This window comes from Oculina patagonica, chromosome 4 (assembly GCF_052425735.1).
Source record: "Oculina patagonica isolate OP01 chromosome 4, crgOcupat, whole genome shotgun sequence".
Classification (NCBI taxonomy): Eukaryota; Metazoa; Cnidaria; class Anthozoa; order Scleractinia; family Oculinidae; genus Oculina; species Oculina patagonica.
The window spans coordinates 19,633,092-19,653,133 of record NC_135761.1 but is presented as its reverse complement, the minus strand read 5'-3'; the positions used below and the strand labels follow the sequence as shown (position 1 = coordinate 19,653,133).

At 36.7% G+C, this 20,042-nt stretch overlaps 2 protein-coding genes and 1 long non-coding RNA gene across 8 annotated transcripts in view; all 3 read right to left on the bottom strand.

Moving 5' to 3' along the window:
• Window positions 1–1,201, bottom strand: part of LOC144651803 (collagen triple helix repeat-containing protein 1-like) — a 132,810-nt gene extending 131,609 nt beyond the window's left edge. Inside the window, exon 1 of the mRNA XM_078511808.1 lies at window positions 1,144–1,201. The gene's annotated coding sequence lies outside the window, so the exon portion shown is untranslated. The remainder of the gene's footprint in view (window positions 1–1,143) is intronic.
• Window positions 1–20,042, bottom strand: part of LOC144651781 (collagen triple helix repeat-containing protein 1-like) — a 51,122-nt gene that overhangs the window by 3,953 nt on the left and 27,127 nt on the right. Inside the window, exon 4 of one of the 5 annotated variants that reach the window (XM_078511764.1) lies at window positions 9,004–9,153. The exons of 3 other annotated variants lie outside the window; for them this stretch is intronic. In XM_078511764.1, coding sequence (XP_078367890.1) covers window positions 9,133–9,153 — 21 coding nt within the window. In that variant the 3' untranslated portion in view covers window positions 9,004–9,132. Of the gene's footprint in view, window positions 1–9,003; window positions 9,253–20,042 lie in introns of those variants that run through there. One more of the 5 variants, XM_078511765.1, reaches the window with a different exon arrangement.
• LOC144651981 (uncharacterized) lies at window positions 9,570–19,926 on the bottom strand. Of its 2 annotated transcripts, XR_013570391.1 has the most exons (3): window positions 19,656–19,926; window positions 11,560–11,607; window positions 9,570–10,488 (listed from the first exon to the last, which is right to left on the bottom strand). It is a non-coding gene; the product is annotated as an uncharacterized LOC144651981 (long non-coding RNA). The 2 variants fall into 2 exon arrangements; XR_013570392.1 differs by lacking the exons at window positions 9,570–10,488; window positions 11,560–11,607 and adding an exon at window positions 13,506–15,615.

The following is a 20,042-nucleotide window of genomic DNA, read 5'->3' as shown; positions in this document are numbered from 1 at the left end:
CTGCTATCTGCTAGATTAGTTTGTTTATTCGTCGATTTTTCCAATAAGATCAAGCCTTATATTCTTGATTGGTTAGCTAGCCACGTTTCATTTCCTCATTCAGTTCGCTTTGCATAATTATTTCGCTGTTATTCCGCGTGAATAAACCAAACTGTCTGCAAACTTCATTTGTTTTCTCTAGTTAACTATTAAATTTTAATTTAATTTTCATTTTGCTACAGATAGAACGAGCAGTCCTTTTTGTGAGAAAGTTTACTCACTGGCCAATAAAAAAACTCCTATGTTCTGATCAATTCCCCCCTTTTTACGAAAGGTTACGCGGTAAAATTCGTCATTTCCGAAATGACCAGTTGGAGACAAAACTGAACATTACGAGCAGCGCGCGTCCTTGATCAAAACGACCAAAAATTAATTTTCTTACCAAGACCAACAAAACATCCGATGTAACTTTAAGGTATTTTCCACAAAGAGAATTCTCTTAAAAGCGCAATCAGCTCAGTTTGACACTTTGTGAAATATGTTAATACAAAAATCAAGAAATTGCAACACAAACTACATTTTAAAAGGACATATGATAGGCAAATTTGTAATGCCAAAAGCCAACTCGAGAAAAATACCTTTTTTGCAAACTGCTTTTTAACTAAACGGCTCGATTCAATATGATGAAAACTACTCCTTATTGTCAATTTAAAGTTTTTTTAGAAAATATTAACATCAGTTCGGTTTCTTTCATTCAGAGAATAGATTTTTTCTTCTTCAAATAAACTTTTTATGAACAAGAAGCTCTGTTTGGAATTATGTTGGCTGAGACTAAAAAAGGAAAACCAGAGTCCATAAAGAAAACCAACTCCAGGAGGGTACTGATTATTTCCCTCGATTTCAAACTTCGCGAAAAATCGATTAATGCTTGTAAAACGACAGAAATGGCCTATATAAATTTTTTTGTACAACGCTCAGAGTTCGTTTTGTTCTTAGTTGATAAAATCGTAAAATAACTAAATGTATCCTTCGATTTGTGTTTCTTAGTCTCAATTATTGCGGTCTACAGATTTTGCATTTTCTTTAAAAATAGGTGCATTATTTTTTTCTTACAGCAGCAATTACTTAACGATTATTTTTCCTAAATAAATCATGAAGACCTACCTTTTGAATAACTCAGCTCCTTGGTTGTTTGAAAGATAACAATGAGCTAAATGGTGAATAGAAGAGAAAGTCGAGTGTTAGATTGAAACAACTAAACGAGCAAAAATTACTATAACACAACTGCAAACTTCAACTTCTTCACTTTCTTGTCTTTGTTCAAAACTGAAGTAATAATATTTCTTCGCAGCTAGGCAGTCTTTCGATTTTTTTTTGTTTAATAAACTTCTCGTCAGAACAAGTTTACGGAACGTCAACATCATTCTAACGTGTGTTGCTATTCGCTAGAACACCGTTTTGTTTAGTGGCAGATTTGTCCAATAGTATGAAGCCTTTCATTCTTGTTTGGTTTGCCACGTTTCATTTCCTCAGTGAGATCACTGTTATTCCGCGACAAAGAACCAAAATGTCTGCAAGCTTCAGTTCAAACCGCTCTCAAAATATTTTTCTTAGAAGAATTTCTCGCATTGTTTTCAAAAAACCATTATTAAAAATATAGTATTAAGGTAAAAGTTAATAAATTTCAGATGATAAAAGAGGTTTGCCCATTGTAGAAATTTTAACTAAATGCTATCATTGATAACTTAAAATTCCAACAATCAAAATCTATCCAAAATAACTATGGAGTTTTTGTTATAAACTTGATCCTTAGAGTATGCATCCAGTTAAATTTACGCAAACCGCAAAGTACTTTTCTCAAGGGAAACGGCTTCAGCTTGTGTTTGATTTAAATGTCTGCCGAGACAATTGCATGCGCACTGAGTTACACTATAACAAGCAATGATATAGGCCAGAATCAGGATTTGACTGTTTGGTGGCCAAATGTAATCTTCCGTCGGTTTGATTTGCTATGTTCTTTATAAGTTTTGTATCTTCATTTTAAATGCCAATTTCATTAACTCGCCAAGCGATGAAATACATTTTATTAAAATGGCGAAAAAGTTTCAATTTATTTTGTACTAAGAAATCGACAGACCTGTTGTTTTTTGTGAGCCAAGCTCTTCCATTTGCTAGCGCTTGTATTGTAATGAGATGATTGAGTTTAAGTTTTTTGGGGGGCGTATGCTTTATTTAAAGCTTGAATGATTCCACTGATCAAATGATTTCAGAGCATATCGATCTAAGCAAGCGATATATGCATTCATTGACTTAAAAATATAACTTCAGATAACTGCGCACTTCGAGGTTGAGGCTATTATATGACGTAAATTCCAAAACAGGACAGCCGTTTGTCCTTTATTAGAATATTTTTGCAAAAAATTAGTTTTGGAAGCAAAGAACAGGTCAGCCTCAAGCTAAATCTACTAGTCGTTCTGTTTTTTGTCCCGACTATCCAGCGATATTCTACTCTGACAGGAATAATGATTTTACGTGTTATGCTACGTCTGTAACCACTTGCTGCATCATACGATTGTTTATGTCTGAAAACTTGTTTGATGCCGGACCGATTATAATAAAGTAAAATAGATACAATATTCTGGAGAATCAAAACTTCTAAATATCCCAGAGTCTCGGCAGTTAAGTTTAAGGTTGGTTTCCAATAGTGGATTCGATTTCTTTGCATCAAACATTTTTGCTAAAAAATTGAGCAAGCCCTGGCGTTACTTTGGATAAATTTTCTCATTTAGTTCAACAGAAGTCATTTTGGCTGCTGTACTAAGTTTGGTAAATCTACGTCGGGATCACGTTTTTCTTTAACAGATAAGCGTCATGAAAAGTCATCAATAAATCTGGCTCCGCGTAATTATGCAAAATTCAGAAAGCACTCAATCGGAATAAAACATGAATATAAATTGTTGAAAACATCAAAAACCTTCCTTTTTATATAAATAAAATAAGATTTTGGGAATTCGGCGCAATACACCCATAAAAGGCCCGCAAGATTTAATTTGCCTTTGTTATCGATCGGTTTTTGTTTTTTTCAATTCTCCGGTAATACAAAATAATTTAGCACTTGAAACACATTTGGAACTCGGTTGACATCTCTAAAATTAAATACTGACATGTTGATAACTTACCTCACGCCTCGGGGCTAAAGGAGCGTAAAAAAACCCATACGGTAAAACTTGAACTGCATCATAGCGAGAGAAGAACTCAAACATGATAAAATAAGACACAATTGCAACTGCAAGCTTCTACTGCCAAATTCTTTAGTATTATTCTTGTCGCTGCTCACTTCAAAAACCAAAGTAGGAATGTATTTCCTCTATTGTTGTTCGTTTAATTAATGACCTATCTCGTCAGGACAAGTCTGTGAATTCGAAACAGCGTATTAAATTGTTCATTCTAACGCGAAATACTATTCGCTAGAACGTTTTCTATTGTCATGGATGCATCCAATGAGATAAGGTCCTCCATTGCTGATTTGTATTTGGCAGTTTTTTCCGTCATTGTAGCTTCCTGTGGAATAACTATATTGGTGTAATTTCATCCGAGAAATCAAAGCGACTACATGATAAAAATACATCGAAATTCGCCCTTCATTTTGGTGTTTATAACTTTGACCCAGAGTCTTGTTCTTACCAGTCCGTCGCAAAAGTTACGGTAAAATGTATGGGACTGAACCCTTATATAACGATATTCGATTTAACGATATTCCCGATATAACGATGAGAATTTAGCGGACCGAACGTAAAATCCTCTCGATATAACGATATTATCACTGCACAGTCACATTTTATTTGCAAAACATCGAATTTAATGCATCGCCAATAACATTACGGTAATCGTGTCATCTCTAACGTTTCTAAAAACAGCTTTGTACGATGATACAGCTATTTCAATAAACGTTGTCGGGTCAAAGCTTAAAGCTATAAGGCAAGACCGTATGGCGTTCTGGGTATTCACTACAAATTTGCATATAAGCTTCATTTGATGCACAAGTTTGTTTTTTGCACGTGGAGAATTCACGAGTTTGTTTTTCCTCTCAGGAAGACTTTTTGTTGCTTTACTTTCAATGTCACTTGGCTCCGAGTTTTGAAAATTCTTCTTAAATTCAGTGTGGCTAAAACCACCTTGTTTCACATGTCTGAAGAAATAGAAAACGTGTAAATTCGCGTTTGTCAAATCGCCATGTTATTAATATTCAGCACGTGCAGTTGCCCTCTCCTTCTACCCATACTGCCTTTCAGTCTTGTCTTTAAGCTTTGATCCGGACAACGTTAACTGAAATAGCTGTATACGAAAATGTTACTGTGTTCTAAGCCTTCTTATCAAAATTATTTTCTTAAGTTTATCCTCCTCTAATATGCAGTATTTGTTAGGTTTACCCCGATATAACGATATTTTCGGTTATTTTACGGCCATATCGTTATATAGGGAGTTTCGATATAACGATTCTTCGATATAACGATATTATTTTACTGCTCCCTTGGCATATCGTTATATCGGGGTTCCACTGTGTAAAGTGTTTGAAGAAAAAATAATCTTCTTAATCCTGTCTCCCAATTCGTTATTGACCAAGAAGCAATCGTTTCCTTTTTTCTTTCCTACACCCAAAATGGTGATTTTTGGCTTAATTTTGTGTTCTTTTTATTATTCAATTTTTTTTTATTCAGCAAAATAAGTTATCAACTACTAACTATAAATAAAATTTAGGATTAAATATTAATTATTAGTAAATGCTGTTAATCAAACTGAACTATATGAAGTAGCTATCGCGTATAATAATTGTTAAAAAATAATAATAATGAACTGATGTAAAAATAGGCAAAAGGAAACCTTTTTAGGCAGAGGAGTCGCCCTTTTATTTATTAATTTAAATTTTTCTTTCATGTATGTTGTTAATGTAAGTAATATTTTACGTAGTTTCTTTTCGTGTATTAAGTGTTATTGTGTTTGTGAATGAATTAAATTAAAAAAAAAAAAAAATAAGTTTAAACGAACATCAACAGTGAAAATATTTACCGTTCTATTTTCTTATTTTTAATTCATTAGTTTCAGGCTAACCGACAAAAAAGCTTAATGCATAATTTTTCAAACCTAACAGCTTCACCATACAACTTGAATTGTTATTGGCTACAGACGGTAACTAAAAATCTCTTCAACATACCAGCATCACTTTCAAACGTCACTGAGTCAATCTTTTGACGGCGAATATTTGAATTTTAAATGATTGAGTTCGTTAAACACTTTTGAAAATAGACCCTCAACAAGTGCTCCGCATTTTCCTTTTTTTTTTTCAACATATGGAAGGAAACCTTATTTTGTTAAGGCGATTCCTAAGAAATTATAGTTGTCGAACGTTTTTACAAAACTTTACTTGAATATCGAAGCGCTGTTTCGAAAAGTACATAAAAAGAAAGGTCATATGCTCGCAAAAGAAATAGAAGGGTCCAATGTTACCCCATTTATTATGCCTGTACTGGTATCTAATCAGGCGTGTTATTTTACATGTCCACGTTACATTTTGCAGAAGCTGGAAGCAAAGTTTAGTGAAGTAAACTTAAAAATACACCTAATAGATAGAAAGTCTCGAGCGTATGAAACGATGCATGGGAAAATCACACGATATCAAATGGCATCGACTCAAAAAAATCCTCGGGTCGTTGTTTTCAAAGTCAAAATTAGCGCCCTGTAGAAACGTTTCTGTGGAAGCTTCTAGCTAAAACTCTTTTCTTCAACTTTTTATTAATTTTTAACTTAGAAATTGCGCAATAAAGATATAGGTCACCGTGCGTATTTCCGAGATCGAAAACGACGATTTATCTATAATGCGAGCCAAAACAAAAAACAGCCATTTTGTGTATGTGCGCGTTAATTACCGTACGTGTAAAATTCTGCACAGAATGGATGCGCGCTACAAAATTAAGGAATCATCTTAATAATATAGAGTGCCAAGCAAGTACAAATTGAAGAAAAAAATGAAAGTGCTTAAATCGGGCTGCTGATAACCAATCGCGTTCGAGAATTTTGTTATAATTTTGATTTAGGAAGGTACGCTGCGTTACACTTTTCTGAATTGATCATGCTGTAGCAGTAGCAACAGCAAACGTTAGTGAACGTAGTTCTTGTGGAATTTAAAAAACTTTGAACGTAAAAATAAGAAAAAATGCCTAAGTACGGGGTAGTACGGGGTAGTCAATCAATAATATCGATAATCGATAACAATCGATAAAAGTCGATTAATCCTTCAAAAATCCATAAAAACTGGGCGGACACGATCTGATATTATCCGTGAAAATGCAGACTACTTGCATTTTATTGTTGCCGCGCCCGGGGAAAAAGAAAATTTAGGCGATAACCTTGAATGAGAAGCCGGAAAAAGAAAAATAATTTACGTTTGCGTTTGTTATCCCCAATCGAACAATAAAATCAGTAATAAAATCATGATGCAGTCTCCTTTGTCTTTGTACAGTGCTTGTCAACAGATCATTTCATTTCCGCCATTGAAATCTACATTCAGAGTTACAATCAAACGCGCTCCCTCAATGGAAACAGGATGATTTTTATTGATTCTAAAGCTATCGATGAATCCGATAAAATCGATAAATTTAACTCTTCGTCGGTGTGTGAGTATCGACTTTTTTCGATTGACCGATAAAATCGGTATCATTTAAAAATCAATTCATCGATAGATATCGATTTATCGAATGATTTTCCGATATCAATTTTTATCGATTAACTTCCCCGGGCTAAGTATTATGCAACGCCATGACAAGCAAACAACGGAGTCTACGACAAACAATTGAACGCCTCTAAAGGACCTAAAGATGTCACAGCGATCCTAACTTATTGTTAAACATAGGAACAAGATATATTGTTGATCACTTCACTATTTTAGAGGACCTAAGTACGTACCGGTTTCTCTTCAGTTGTTTTGTCTAAGTGCTCACCTCTAAAGCGTGAGTGCTCTAAATTTCTGTCTGGATTGAAACAACATAGAAATGAATAATGAAGGACAAGCAGCTATAAATTAAATATTACATGGATCAAAGCAATGAAAGCTTCACCATAAGCAAGCTTTGTGCACATACACTAGTCCAGCTTGTTCTCTTCTCTTTCCAACCAGCTGCTGTTGCAAACTGAAGCAAAATGAATATCATAAGCTGTATTTACGTTGCTTAACGCGTTCGTATTGCTACAGATTTAAGCGCCAAGGGTCACAAAATGATTGGTTCGTAAAACAGATGCTTTTTGACTGTCCAATGACAAGAGGCTGTTATAATGTGTTCATCAATTGTGATCAAACGTTGCTGAATATGTGACCAAAGGACCACAGGAAGAAGCCAGATGAAAGAAACGACTTCCTTTGTTACTGATACGAACTAAAGGAAGATGAACGTTCTCTTTTTACATTCTTTGTTGCTGACACGCACGAACTGAAGGAAGAGGAAAACGTTTTTTTTTTTTTACGTTCTCCGTTACTGATACGAACTAAAGGAAGATGGACGCGTTTGTTCTAAGCGTTTTATTTAATACACGGAACTGAGGAAAGCTAACGACAACTGCCTCAAAATAATATACATTAAATTGTCGATTTCAGTTTGATTCGGGTCTTGGCACCTGACTCCAGTAGTATAGTTATCAAAAGATTCTAGCTCAGCGCAAACTACAGCAACAGGAAATAGAAGTCTTGTGTGATGCGGGAAATGCAATTCAAAACCAGCACTCGTTTTGCTTTAATTCATATCGAAAACACAAGAGATCAGCTAGACTGTAAAATGCACTATGCAGATAAAAAAAGTAATTAGAAAGTACTACAGGTTTTTGCAAATTCCACAAGGAGGGAAAATAATTCTTATTCTGCTTCCGTTTTATCACTCAGATCTGTCACAGTGTTACAAACACGTGTTTTTACCAATTGAGTCAGCGAACTGTAAGTAAATGGGTATTTAATTTTGTTCTTATAAAATTACAATTTGATCCTGCAAAGTCCTCTTTGGGAAATATTAACTGGGGTGAAACGATCCTTGTCACAGAACGATTGGTACACCACGGGAAATGATTTACTTTCTAATTGTCTAGTAACAAGAGATATCCTTTTTCCCGGGAAGGGAGAAACTCAACAAAGTTTAAATGGGAAAGGTAAGTTCCGAGGACCAAGCCCTCACCCTTTCTTCCCTTATTAAAAACCTTAGTCGATTTCTTTCCGGTTTCCTTTGTTTCGCCCCGACTAGCTCCCCCTGGGTAAGCGGGCATGTAAAAATTAAAAAGGGTAGATGCAAAAAGCTGCCAGAATTTTTCTTGAATTGAAATTAAAATGATGTGTGTTTTTCACTTTCAATCTTGAACGAACGAATGTGCAACCGTCACGCTGGGTATGAGTTATACTGATCTAAGCATGTGGCCTATAAAATGAAATAAAAAACATGCGTGATATTTGACTTTGGTTTCAAGTATGAACGACTTGCAATTGGAAGTCACACAAGCTTCTGGATGTGATCGTTAAATTCTGCCTCAACTGTAAACAATATTTAACAATTAGACTACAAGCCCGAGTTTTCTATGAGCAAATAGTCAACGAGGCGCAGCCGAGTTGACTATCGCTCATAGAAGGATTTATCGCTCTAAAGGATTATCGCTCTAAAGGATTTCAGTCCAAAACCTACAATGTTGTGCACTTTGAAGACAAAAATCAAGAAAATTTACCGCTTAAAGAGCTACGCGAGCGCGCGACTGTTTTCTATCGGCGAATAGAAATCAGTGGGAGAACCAATCAGATTCGCGGATTTCCAATAGAACACAGCCGAGTTTCTACTAATACCTATTAGTTTTTTTCGATAGTTTTACTACATAGTATCTCCAAGTTTTTCAGTTGCATTTGCAGGGCATACTCTTTCAGTGCTCCACGTTAGAAATCCACATATAAGTTATCAGGAGACGTGAATGAAACACGGACGGCCATTTAACAATGTTCCTGGACTTTATTTCTTATTTGATACAGAAGTTTCAAATCTGTGATGGGAACGCTTCTAAAAAACACAGCAGTGTTTTCTATCCTTACTATGCTAAAGTTCTTCTATAAAGTCCAGTGAATCACGTGTCACGTGTTTACTGCTGAGCTTTTGGCACCTCTTCAATGAAGACCCGGGACATCGTCGCCCAGCCTGTATATGCGTCAGCATTCTTGTGACCTTGATTGCAGTTTCCAACCCAGAATCCCACTCGCACCTTTCCCTTGTGAATGTTAATATATAGATTTAGGCAAGCCTAAAAGCGGAGCTCCCCGGTTATATGCCCTTTACATTTTTTTTAGAATGATTTTTTATTCGTGTTATTTTCTTTATATATATTATGTGTTGTTTTTCACCATGAACAACAGCACCAAATAAAAGTAAAAATAGTTGATCAATCAAAAGAGGATGATCATCTAGCAGTTTGTGCATAACCTCCCAAAGATATATAAACTCTCAAAGAGAAACTAGAACAAAGAAAGCGTTGCTCTAGAAAATATCCATACACCCACCATAACTGGTATGTTATAGCTGTACATAGCATACAACTGGAAAGTTTTGCATGTAGCTTGTCCCACCCCCCCCCCCTCAAACGGGGGCCCTATTGGAACAGTGACAGTATTATTTCCCGATACTATAAATAACAACAAATAACTAATCTGTGAGACACACCCACAAAACAAAACAGCTGTGTTTAATGTTTTATTATTTAATGACTGAGTTCGGTTTTGGTGAAGTAAAAATTTGCCTATGAACAACATATATTTTATCAGTTATTATTGTATTGCAACATGTGAGATTAATTTAGAGATTGATGAACTGTGTATCTCATTATCATGATTACTGTTCTTCACAGTGTGGGCACTGGGAATTAAATGTTTGGGTAGGTAAAGCCTGCTGTTGAGCCAAGTTGCTCATCAGGCTGGAGCGTAACCAGGTTTCTGCAGCATTATTAAGCGGCTAGGAGTATTTCTACTCCCCCTGGATGGGATGCTAGTCCATCGCAGGGTTAACCCCCCCCCCCTCCCCCAGCAGTAAATAAGCCGGTACCCATTTATACACCTGGGTGAAGAGAAGAACTATGAGAGTAAAGTGTCTTGCCTAAGAACGCAACGTAGTGCCCGGGCCAGGTCTCGAACCCGGACCGCTCGATCCGGAGTCCAGCACAATAACCATTAGGTCACCAAACCTCCCACAAATGTTTGGGTAGCCGGATGATTTTTATATTGTGTTGTCAGAGATCCCTTAAGAAATACGTACATGGATGAGCCTTATCTGGCTCTATTTCATTAACTTTAAAATTACACCTGACCACATAAATTGTATTTCACACAGAGTACATAAGTATTAGTTGTACATGCAATGAAGAAATAATATATTCTGATTGTTCATTTATCTCTCTCTCTCTCTGTGTCTACAACTCTCTGTGGAAATTCTGCTACTCGTGTTAACCCTGAAAAAGGGAAAATAACAGATACCATTTTGTTGATGATCATTGACATCAAATGAATATTTATAATTTTAATTGAATTTATTCAGAACATTATACAGATACATAAAAAAGAGAGTTATTTTTCCAATTTTTGCATGGGCCAGGGAATGTGTTGGGGGATACATGTATGTTTAGAACCAAAAAGTCCTTTCAGAATGAATGTGTCAGCAAAACCTTGTTTTACCTACTGAAGACACTAATAGTGCTATCAAAAAGACCCGGCACATGGCGAGGCTTTGATGAATGTTTTGGGGTGTGAAACACCGGCTTAATTCAAGAGTTCCCTACAAAATGATGTGTCTTTTGAGACTCTTATAATTATTTATCTCTGACAGGTGCTGTTGAAAGTACTGTGATTAAGTCCAGGAAAGCTTACATATTCTCCCTAAAACTTTTATCAGGGATGTAGCTAAGAAAACACTTAGCCGGTTCATCAACAAGCCCAGCTGGCTTTTCTGGCCTAAACAGCTCTAAAATTTTACTAAGTCTTTGTGTTCACGTAAAATTTCAGCTGAGTTTAAGTTCTATTTCTTCATTTGCCTGGTACCACAACAAGACAATTTATGTTAAGTTAGGGCTTGAGCTTATTAGCTATTAAGGTTTAATTAAGGTATTAACAAAAGGAATTCAAACACAACAGGTCAATTTGCACTTCTCCCACAAAATCATTACAAGTATTCCGGTATTTTGTCGGGTCAGGTAGCAGATCTTGTTGGTTCTTTGCCCTCATACCCCTCCTCCACGGTGGGGGAGGGGTGCATTGTATGAACAACGAAAACATTTTACTTGAACAATAAAAACATTTTATGTACATGTGCTGTTACATATAAATTGTGTATATTAAATTCCTCAATTGAACGAGGATTTTAGGGAAATATACAATGTAAACTTACCAAGGGGTTAAAACGCATACCATTTTTCACACCCAAAAGTTTTACACTTGAAAAACAAGTTTCATGCACTAATGTGTCATGGAGCTTCTTTAATATCTAGCTAAAGAAAGGTATAAGCTGACACTTATGTAATGATTACCTGCATCACCAATTTCACTAACTGCACCCCTTGACTGTTTTCCCTGCGCTGAAAACAAAATTTATACATATCAAAAACCTGTAAAATTCTTAACTTGCATCCTGGCAAAAAGTATGGAAATCCTAACAGCAAGTTTTAGAAAGACAACAGATTTACCAAAATAAATGATAACTTCAAACTGCATCTTACACCCTCCATAAATACTTCTCACCGAAATTGACCTCAAAAAACTTGTTGTACATGTAAATAAATAATACATGTATGTATTATTTACTTTTAATTATATAATCCTCGAGTCATCGCAGACAGGCCCATTTTGAACTTATTTTTTTCACGATCAAAAACTAATCCTACTTCTCTTGTAGAAAAAAAATTGGCAAAAATATTTGATTTAGTCACTGCTTTAAGTTGGAAAACTTTGAAAGGCTTAAAGAATTGTACGAGTCATGTGCAACCTTCCAGAAAGCAAGGCTCATAGCCACAGGGCTAAAAAAGTACCCTCTGATTATCTGGGGCAAGTAGATTTTTCTGTCAAGCAATTAATTTTTCGTGCCTGTTTGCGTAATTTAGGTTAAAAGGCCCAGGCAAGTCGTCTACATGTAAATTATACAGTCACAAGTTTACTAAGAAACATAATCATGCACAGTCCTAGGCAAGCAAAATTTGAGAGCTGCTTGTTAACCACAGGGCAATCTGGAATTTATTTTTTTCCAAGCCCTTATCCTACATTATAACTTCAGGATCAGCTTGGTTGTTATAACTTAAGAAAATTTCATGATCTTTCGCATAACATTTTAGAATCTGTGCTATATTCTTTTATGTACCATATTTATTCGATTAAACGCCACGGCGTTTATTTAATTTTTCGTGATAGCGCTTGGTTTTTAATATAATTTCATCTACTGCAGCCAGAATAAAAAAAAAGAAATGTTTTAAAAATAAAGTTCAATTAAATCTCTACGTTTTGAGCTAACTCTTGTCTTGTTTATTATTTCTACAACACCTAACTCTTTCAAGACCCTTCCACTGCAAAGTAAACCATCTAAATGCATTGGTCACACAACACAATTCTGCGGTTTTGCAAGAACCTGCAAAAAGCCTCATAAAAATAATTTGCGATCGATACAACATAAATAAGTTTACAGAGTGATTTTATGACTGTGAAAATTAATTGAGCCTTTTGGAGCAATTGCAGAATACCCCGCATTTCTAGCTACACTGTGCAGCCAGCTACTCGGCTACGCGTAAACGCCGAGAAAATTTATTCATAGCTCTCGAAGTTTACTAGGAAAGTGGCTACGCGTCTACGCAGTCGAAATTTATTCGTAGCTCTCGAAGTTTACTAGGAAAGTGGCTCCGCGTCTACGCGTCTACGCGTCTACGCAGTCGAAATTTATTCATAGCTCTCGAAGTTTGCTAGGAAGTGGCTACGCGTCTACGCGTCTACGCAGTCAAAATTTATTCATAACTCTCGAAGTTTACTAGTAAAGTGGCTACGCGTCTACGCGTCTACGCAGTCGAAATTTATTCATAACACTCGAAAATCACTCACAAACGTTTGTCTATGCCATCAAGCAAATAAAACTATTTGTGTTTCAAAATTGCGACGAACAACGAGAAACAACAAAGTTAATAACACAGTGAATCGATAATTGTCAAAATCTTACCTCGTCCTGTTTCGTATAAAATGAATGGTTGAACGGCAATAGCTTTCGACCTTCGAACAAACGGCTTTAGTTAGTTTTAGTGTGCTTCCTTTACAAACAAACAAGAACATTGAGAAGCTTGAGAAGCTTAAAATCGGGCGCTTTGCCTTGAAAGGCAGGGTTCAGTACAGCAGAAACCACGAAGCAGTTACTTAAGTAGCACTCAGTCCGACTGTGTTTGTGTAAGTCACAGGGCTTGCATGAGCTGTATTAGTGTGCATAATATAATATCTAGAACGTTGTCGAGATTGCATTATTACTTAATGACATGATGGTTTCAATTTATAAATGTATCTCACACAATACAAATAAACGATTGAAGTAGACGACTAGACAATGTAAAGTTTTAAGACTTAGCAAAGTGCAGTGTATTGGTAATACTGTAAGGTGCGGTTTCACCTGAAGGTCGTGTGCTTTTCGGTATTTTCCAGGCATTGCACTTTGATGGGACAGTACTACAACTGTTTACCGGGGAACTACTATTGTCAAGAAAATGATCACAACTTGTTGATGAATGATTGAACATTTGTTTCATACCATTACTGTAATAGCAATTGATGAAGGCTTATAGTCCTGAACCAAAGTATAAGGACTGGGAAATACTGAAACCCATTATCAGCCACCTTAAACGGAAATATCTTGTTGGTGTTTCAAGGAATCCAAGGAAACTTCACTCATCCCATGTATCTATGTATTGCGGTATTTTGTAATTTTTTGAGTGATTTTGGGGGATGTTTGGCAGGTGATAGTTTTTTTAAAAGAATTAGTAAAATTTAGACAACTAAGAACTATTGAAAATTGAATGTGAATTTAACATTGGAATTTGAAGTTAGAAATTGGCAGACGGACACCAAACAGTCCCGTGACATCCTGGAGTGTTTTTGCATGGGGGTCAACTGTGTGATGATGTTTCCATTTTTTTCTTCAATCCCCACTGATAAAGAACTGTTGTTGGTGTTATGTTGGTGTTATCACATGTCAAGCCTTTAACAAGGTATGAAAGAACACAAGGATTTAAATTATTCTGGTGCTCAATTTTTGCGTAACTAAAATTAATGTTACTCAAATTTCTGATGGATTCTGTCTTAAACTGTTACGAGCTTAGCATTTCCAAATTATTGCATGTCAATGTAAGGCAAGACAAGACATGCCTTGGTTCTTATGTAATTCTCTTAAAAACACATAAGATATTGACTATAATTTTGTCTGTGCTATGGCAATTCACAGTGGGGTGGTCTTGATGTGTCTTTAACTTGTAGACTGGACTGGACTAGTAAAACGCGGACTAGTAAAACGCGGACTTGTAAAACGCCTCTAGACACTTCGAATTCCTTGGCCACAATCATCTTACGGCTCTCTTCAATACATAATGTCTCAAAAAAACAGTAACCTCAGAAAGAAGTCAGAAGCAAATAAGGTCGAAAGACCGAATTTGAACATATAACGGCAAATGTTCTAATGTAACGAACGTAGAAGTCGTGTAGGCCCGTCACCTTTATTTACCACATACTGCCCCCAAATTAAAACAGTACCCTCAGAAAGAAGTCAGAAGCAAATAAGGTCGAAAGACCGAATTTAAACATTTAACGGCAAATATTCTAATGTCACGAACGTAGGAGTCGTGTAGGCCCGTCACCTTTATTTACGATTGACTGTTGATTTCTGGACGGGCCCCGTTCTACCTCGTGCGAGCAATACAAACGACTGCACTCAACAGACGTCAAGTAGTGGAAAGAAAGAAACATATGCACACAACTCATAGCATCAATCCCGTTGTTTTAGTAGGGGTTTGCAGAACGAACATGTGCTATACTGCAAAAACATCTCCACGCTAAAACAGACCATAGAGTGCTCAAAAAAGCTAGAAAAATGCCGTCGAAGAAACACACAAGAGCTTCAAACACAAATTGTTTCGCTCGCTAAACCGTTTAGTTTTATCCGATTTACAAGCGCTTGTTTTACAAGTCCGCGTTCTACAAGTCCGTGCTTAACAAGCCCTCGTTTTACAAGTCCGCGTTTTACAAGTCCGCGTTTTACTAGTCCTCGTTTTACAAGTCCGCGTTTTACTAGTCCGCGTTTTACTAGTCCGCCTTTTACAAGTCCGCGTTTTACCTGAGTCCGCGTTTTACTAGTCCGCGTTTTACAAGTCCGCGTTTTACTAGTCCGCGTTTTACTAGTCCAGTCCAGTCCTCGAAATACAGTATGCCAAAACTCCCCGCCCTCTAAAGATAAGTCCTTGACGGTTCTTGTCGTTTTTCGGTGCCTATTCATCTCCGGCATCTTTCTCATCCACCTCTCGTTCTGTCCTGTGTCTGTCATCACACGAAAGAAAAGCTGATTCTCAAAAAATCTGCCACAAAAGGAAATTGACAAAAACAATATGAAAACCATATATCGAAAGTTTCTTATTCTAAAATTTTATCATACGTCTTAATTCAGAGCTACAAAGAAGTTCCTCCTTTTGAGTTATTGATACTGTTCTTACAGTACCTCTTTCCACTAGCGAAATTTTACAAAATTCCTTCGCGGCGAAAAGGTAGCGCGAATCCAGAACAGACTCCAATCGAGAGTGGGTTAATTCTAGATTACTATTAATTAACTATTACAACATTCATTTTTAAAATAGTTTCCCAAGCCGACTTAGCTAACTAAACGTCGAGTGTATCTTTCAGTAAACAAAACATGCCGTTATGACGCCGGAAATCCAGCTCACGCATACTATACCCCGTGACTCACGCAAACCTCCGACTTACGTGCTACTACAGTCATTCCTTTCTAAACATTTTTTTTGACCACCACCGTACCTTTCTACCCAAAAAACTCATGAAACCGCCCGGTTTTAACCTGTTTTAACCTTTCAAAAATTAGAGCGTTCGAAACTAAATAAGATCCGTAATCACAAACAACATACAGCCGTTTACCAGCACTCTTTAAAACTCCTGAAACCCTTCAAAATCAGGCAAAATAAATCTTTGAAATAACCTTTATCAATGTTTCTTATTTTTTATTCAGTTCTATAAAATGCCGTTCATACACTACTGTCAAACAAAAATTTCAATTTCCTCAAAGTTTCAAGACAAAAGAATAACAAATATTTCGTGCACAATGTAATTTGATTAAGCCAATATTATCACGTCTAAAAATACTTCAAGCAATTCAGTGAAAACCCGTTTTTTTTTTCGTATCAACGAAAACCACTTTCGAATAATCAATACATGAAAATAACAATAAGATCAAAAGGAAGAAAGGAACCTTTCTAATTATTTGAAGACTTTCAAAGCCGTGATATTATGCATCCAATCCGCGATAAAATTTAATTACAACAAAATCCAAGTTCTCATTTTGAATTCCATTTTTTTCAGTTGATACCTTTATCCAACTTGTGAAAAATTCCATTCAAGTTCCTATTAATATTGTACATTCCCAATGTTTTGCTCAGGTCTTCAGAAGCGTCTTACTAACCAAATCTAAAATAATTCCAAAACATGCTGTACAAACATTCTACTCTTTGTGACAAACGACTTGACGACCAATTGTTCAGAAATGAAAATCGACACAGTTCTTGCTAAATAAAAAAAAAGTTTTACGGCGGAATCAGGCTCAAAAAATATACCGCAAGATCACACCCCCATTCATAGTCAGAAACCAGCAAACCATCTAGTTTGCTAAAAAAAAACACTGCGTGACATCAATGACGTTACCTTTTTCATTTACAAAAATAACTTTAACTTGTCAAAGTAAGTGCAATTTCACAATGGTGAATATCAGTACAGTATGGGGCCCAGTTCTCGGCCGGGTCCAGATCTCGGCCACTTTGTGTTTAACGCGTTTTTTCACACTCCAGTTGAATCAAAAGAAAAAGGTATTTCCTTCAAACGATAGACTGATTCATGTGCTTTAGGTATCTTGAGTTTGATCGTTCAATTCGATATAGAAAGCTCACACGTCGAGTTTACGCGAAGGTAGGTGAATTTGCATTCCCGAAAAAGTTGTTTGTTTACGGCTCCAAATTCATGGATGTAGTTAAATTCGTATTTTATCCAAAAGCCCCCACCATACGAGCTAATTTTTGGCATGTGAAACGTAGAATAATTCAGCTTTCTACTTTAGTTAACTTTTCGTTGAACCGTTGTATTTTTTGGTCTTAATTTACTTCGAAATTTTTTCTTGCGACGTTTGCGTATTTGCCAGTTCTCGGCCACCCTGCTCGCTATCACAGCTTAGCGCTTGGTTTTTAATATAATTTCATCTGCTGCTGCCAGAATGAAAGAAATAAACGTTTTAAAAATAAAGTTCAATCTTATCTCTAAGTTTTGAGCTGACTCTTGTCTTGTCTATTATTTCTACAACACCTAAATCTTTCAAGACCTTTTCACTGCAAAATAAATCATCTAAATGCACGGGTCACACAATGCGGTTTTGCCAGAACCTGCACATAGGCAACTAGGCGCGTTAAAATCCTTCTTTTCTAAAGTAAAACAAAGCATCATAAAAATAATTTGGGATCGATATAGTATAAATAGGTTTACAGAGTGATTTTATGACTGTGAAAATTAATTGAGCATTTTTTTACAGATAATTACGCACAAGCTTTTTAGTGGCCGAAAACTGGGCCAAGGTGGCCGAGAACTGGGCCCACAAATGGAGCTTTTATTTTTATTATTGCTCGGGCAAATTAATTTTTGACCAGTCGATAGCTTTACACCAAAAAGCTGAATAATGTAGCTAGCTCTGGGAGAAATTTCAAGTTCCTGCGGTTCTTCTGAGGTAAGAAATACAAGTTTACGTCAAAAGTGGCCGAGAACTGGGCCAAGGTGGCCGAGAACTGGGCCCACAAATGGAGCTTTTATTTTTATTATTGCTCGGGCAAATTAATTTTTGACCGGTCGATAGCTTTACACCAAAAAGCTGAATAATGTAGCTAGCTCTGGGAGAAATTTCAAGTTCCTGCGGTTCTTCTGAGGTAAGAAATACAAGTTTACGTCAAAAGTGGCCGAGAACTGGGCCAAGGTGGCCGAGAACTGGGCCCACAAATGGAGCTTTTATTTTTATTATTGCTCGGGCAAATTAATTTTTGACCGGTCGATAGCTTTACACCAAAAAGCTGAATAATGTAGCTAGCTCTGGGAGAAATTTCAAGTTCCTGCGGTTCTTCTGAGGTAAGAAATACAAGTTTACGTCAAAAGTGGCCGAGAACTGGGCCCCATACTGTACTTTGCACCGTAAGCTTTTTTCTCTGTCCTTCCGCCGAAGCAAAAAAACACAACCTGATTACACATTAACCCAAAAGTCGACCAAGTGTGCCTGCAACGATTTCCTGTCAAAACTAAAATGAAAACCATTGCGGTATGCGTCACCCGTAGCGGTTTTGTAGCAACCCCGAGCTATCCCCGTCTTTTTGGCCGCGCCAGGAGACTACGCTCTAGGACGACCAAAGGGTAAACCTTAAATCGGCCACGCCCGACACGCCCGATTAATAAGAGCTAACCGCAAGCAAACCAGAGTGGAACTAACCGCAAGCAAACCAGAGTGGAACTAACCGCAAGCAAACCGGAGTGAAACTAACCGCAAGCAAACTAAAGTGGACCTCACCGCGAAAATACACCCGACAAAAATTTTAAGTAAGCGATTTAAAACACGTTGACGAGTGAGAAAATTATTCTTACTACTTTCGTTCCCAGTAGCGTTTGATCGGACGGTCCGCGTAGCCATTTTCGGTGGCTACGCGGAACAGCTTTACTTGCGGGGTATTCTGCAATTTAGCCAGCCTTTTTATACGGAAATTACGCATAAGCTTTTTGGTGGCCGAAAACTGGGCCGCGTGGCCGAGAACTGGGCCCACAAAAGGAGATTTTATTTTTATTATTGTTCGGGATAATTAATTATTAACCGGTCGATAGCTTTACACCAAAAAGCTGAATAATGTAGAAAGCTCTGGGAGAAATTTCAAGTTTCTTTGGTTATTCTGAGAAAAGAAATACTAGTTTACGTCTATAGTGGCCGAGAACTGGGCCCCATACTGTATTGCATCTGACTCGACCACATTCTTACAAATTTTCATGTAAATTTTGTTCTCTACTTGTTCTGTACTCTTTCCAATGTTTAAAAGTGGTGTGTTCTTCCTACTTCGGTGAGTTAACTACAGAATAAACAAATTAACGCGGATAGGAAAAACCAGAAGTAAGGTATGCTTTGAATACAACTCAAAACGAATACAAAACGAATTTCAGTTCATTAAGTCTATGTCCTTGTTTGACATACCGGTACACGACTGAGAGCTAGAACCCAGCTTCGTTTAAAAATGATGTACAGTGTATTAGGTTGAATGCTGGTTAATCTAAGTACCAAAGACTTTTCTAATCTGTTAAAAAATGAACATCAATAGCTCACCTTGTTTTCGTAAAGGAATGTTGTCTTTGACCGTCTTTGCTTCAAACTCACCAAGAAGCTTGGAAGATTTTCCATTTCGATCGGCCACAATCTTTACTCCTCTACTAACTATGGTTGTCATCGCGGGTGAAACGAGGAATATATCCAGAAATAATGTATCTGTAATAAACTGTCTTTAAAACTGAGTTCTTCGTGTGCTTTTCAATCGAGGAGTCTTCATGCTTAGTAGTGAACTCATGCGTACGCTTGGTAAATCGGCATGCTGTGAGATTGTTTCCTTACTTTTCACACAGCGGACTTCCTCAAGTTAGTCTCCCCTTCATGTAATTCTAACATTGTCAACAAGAGCTAAGAATTATTTTTTTTTCCCTCGCGTTTAAAACTTCC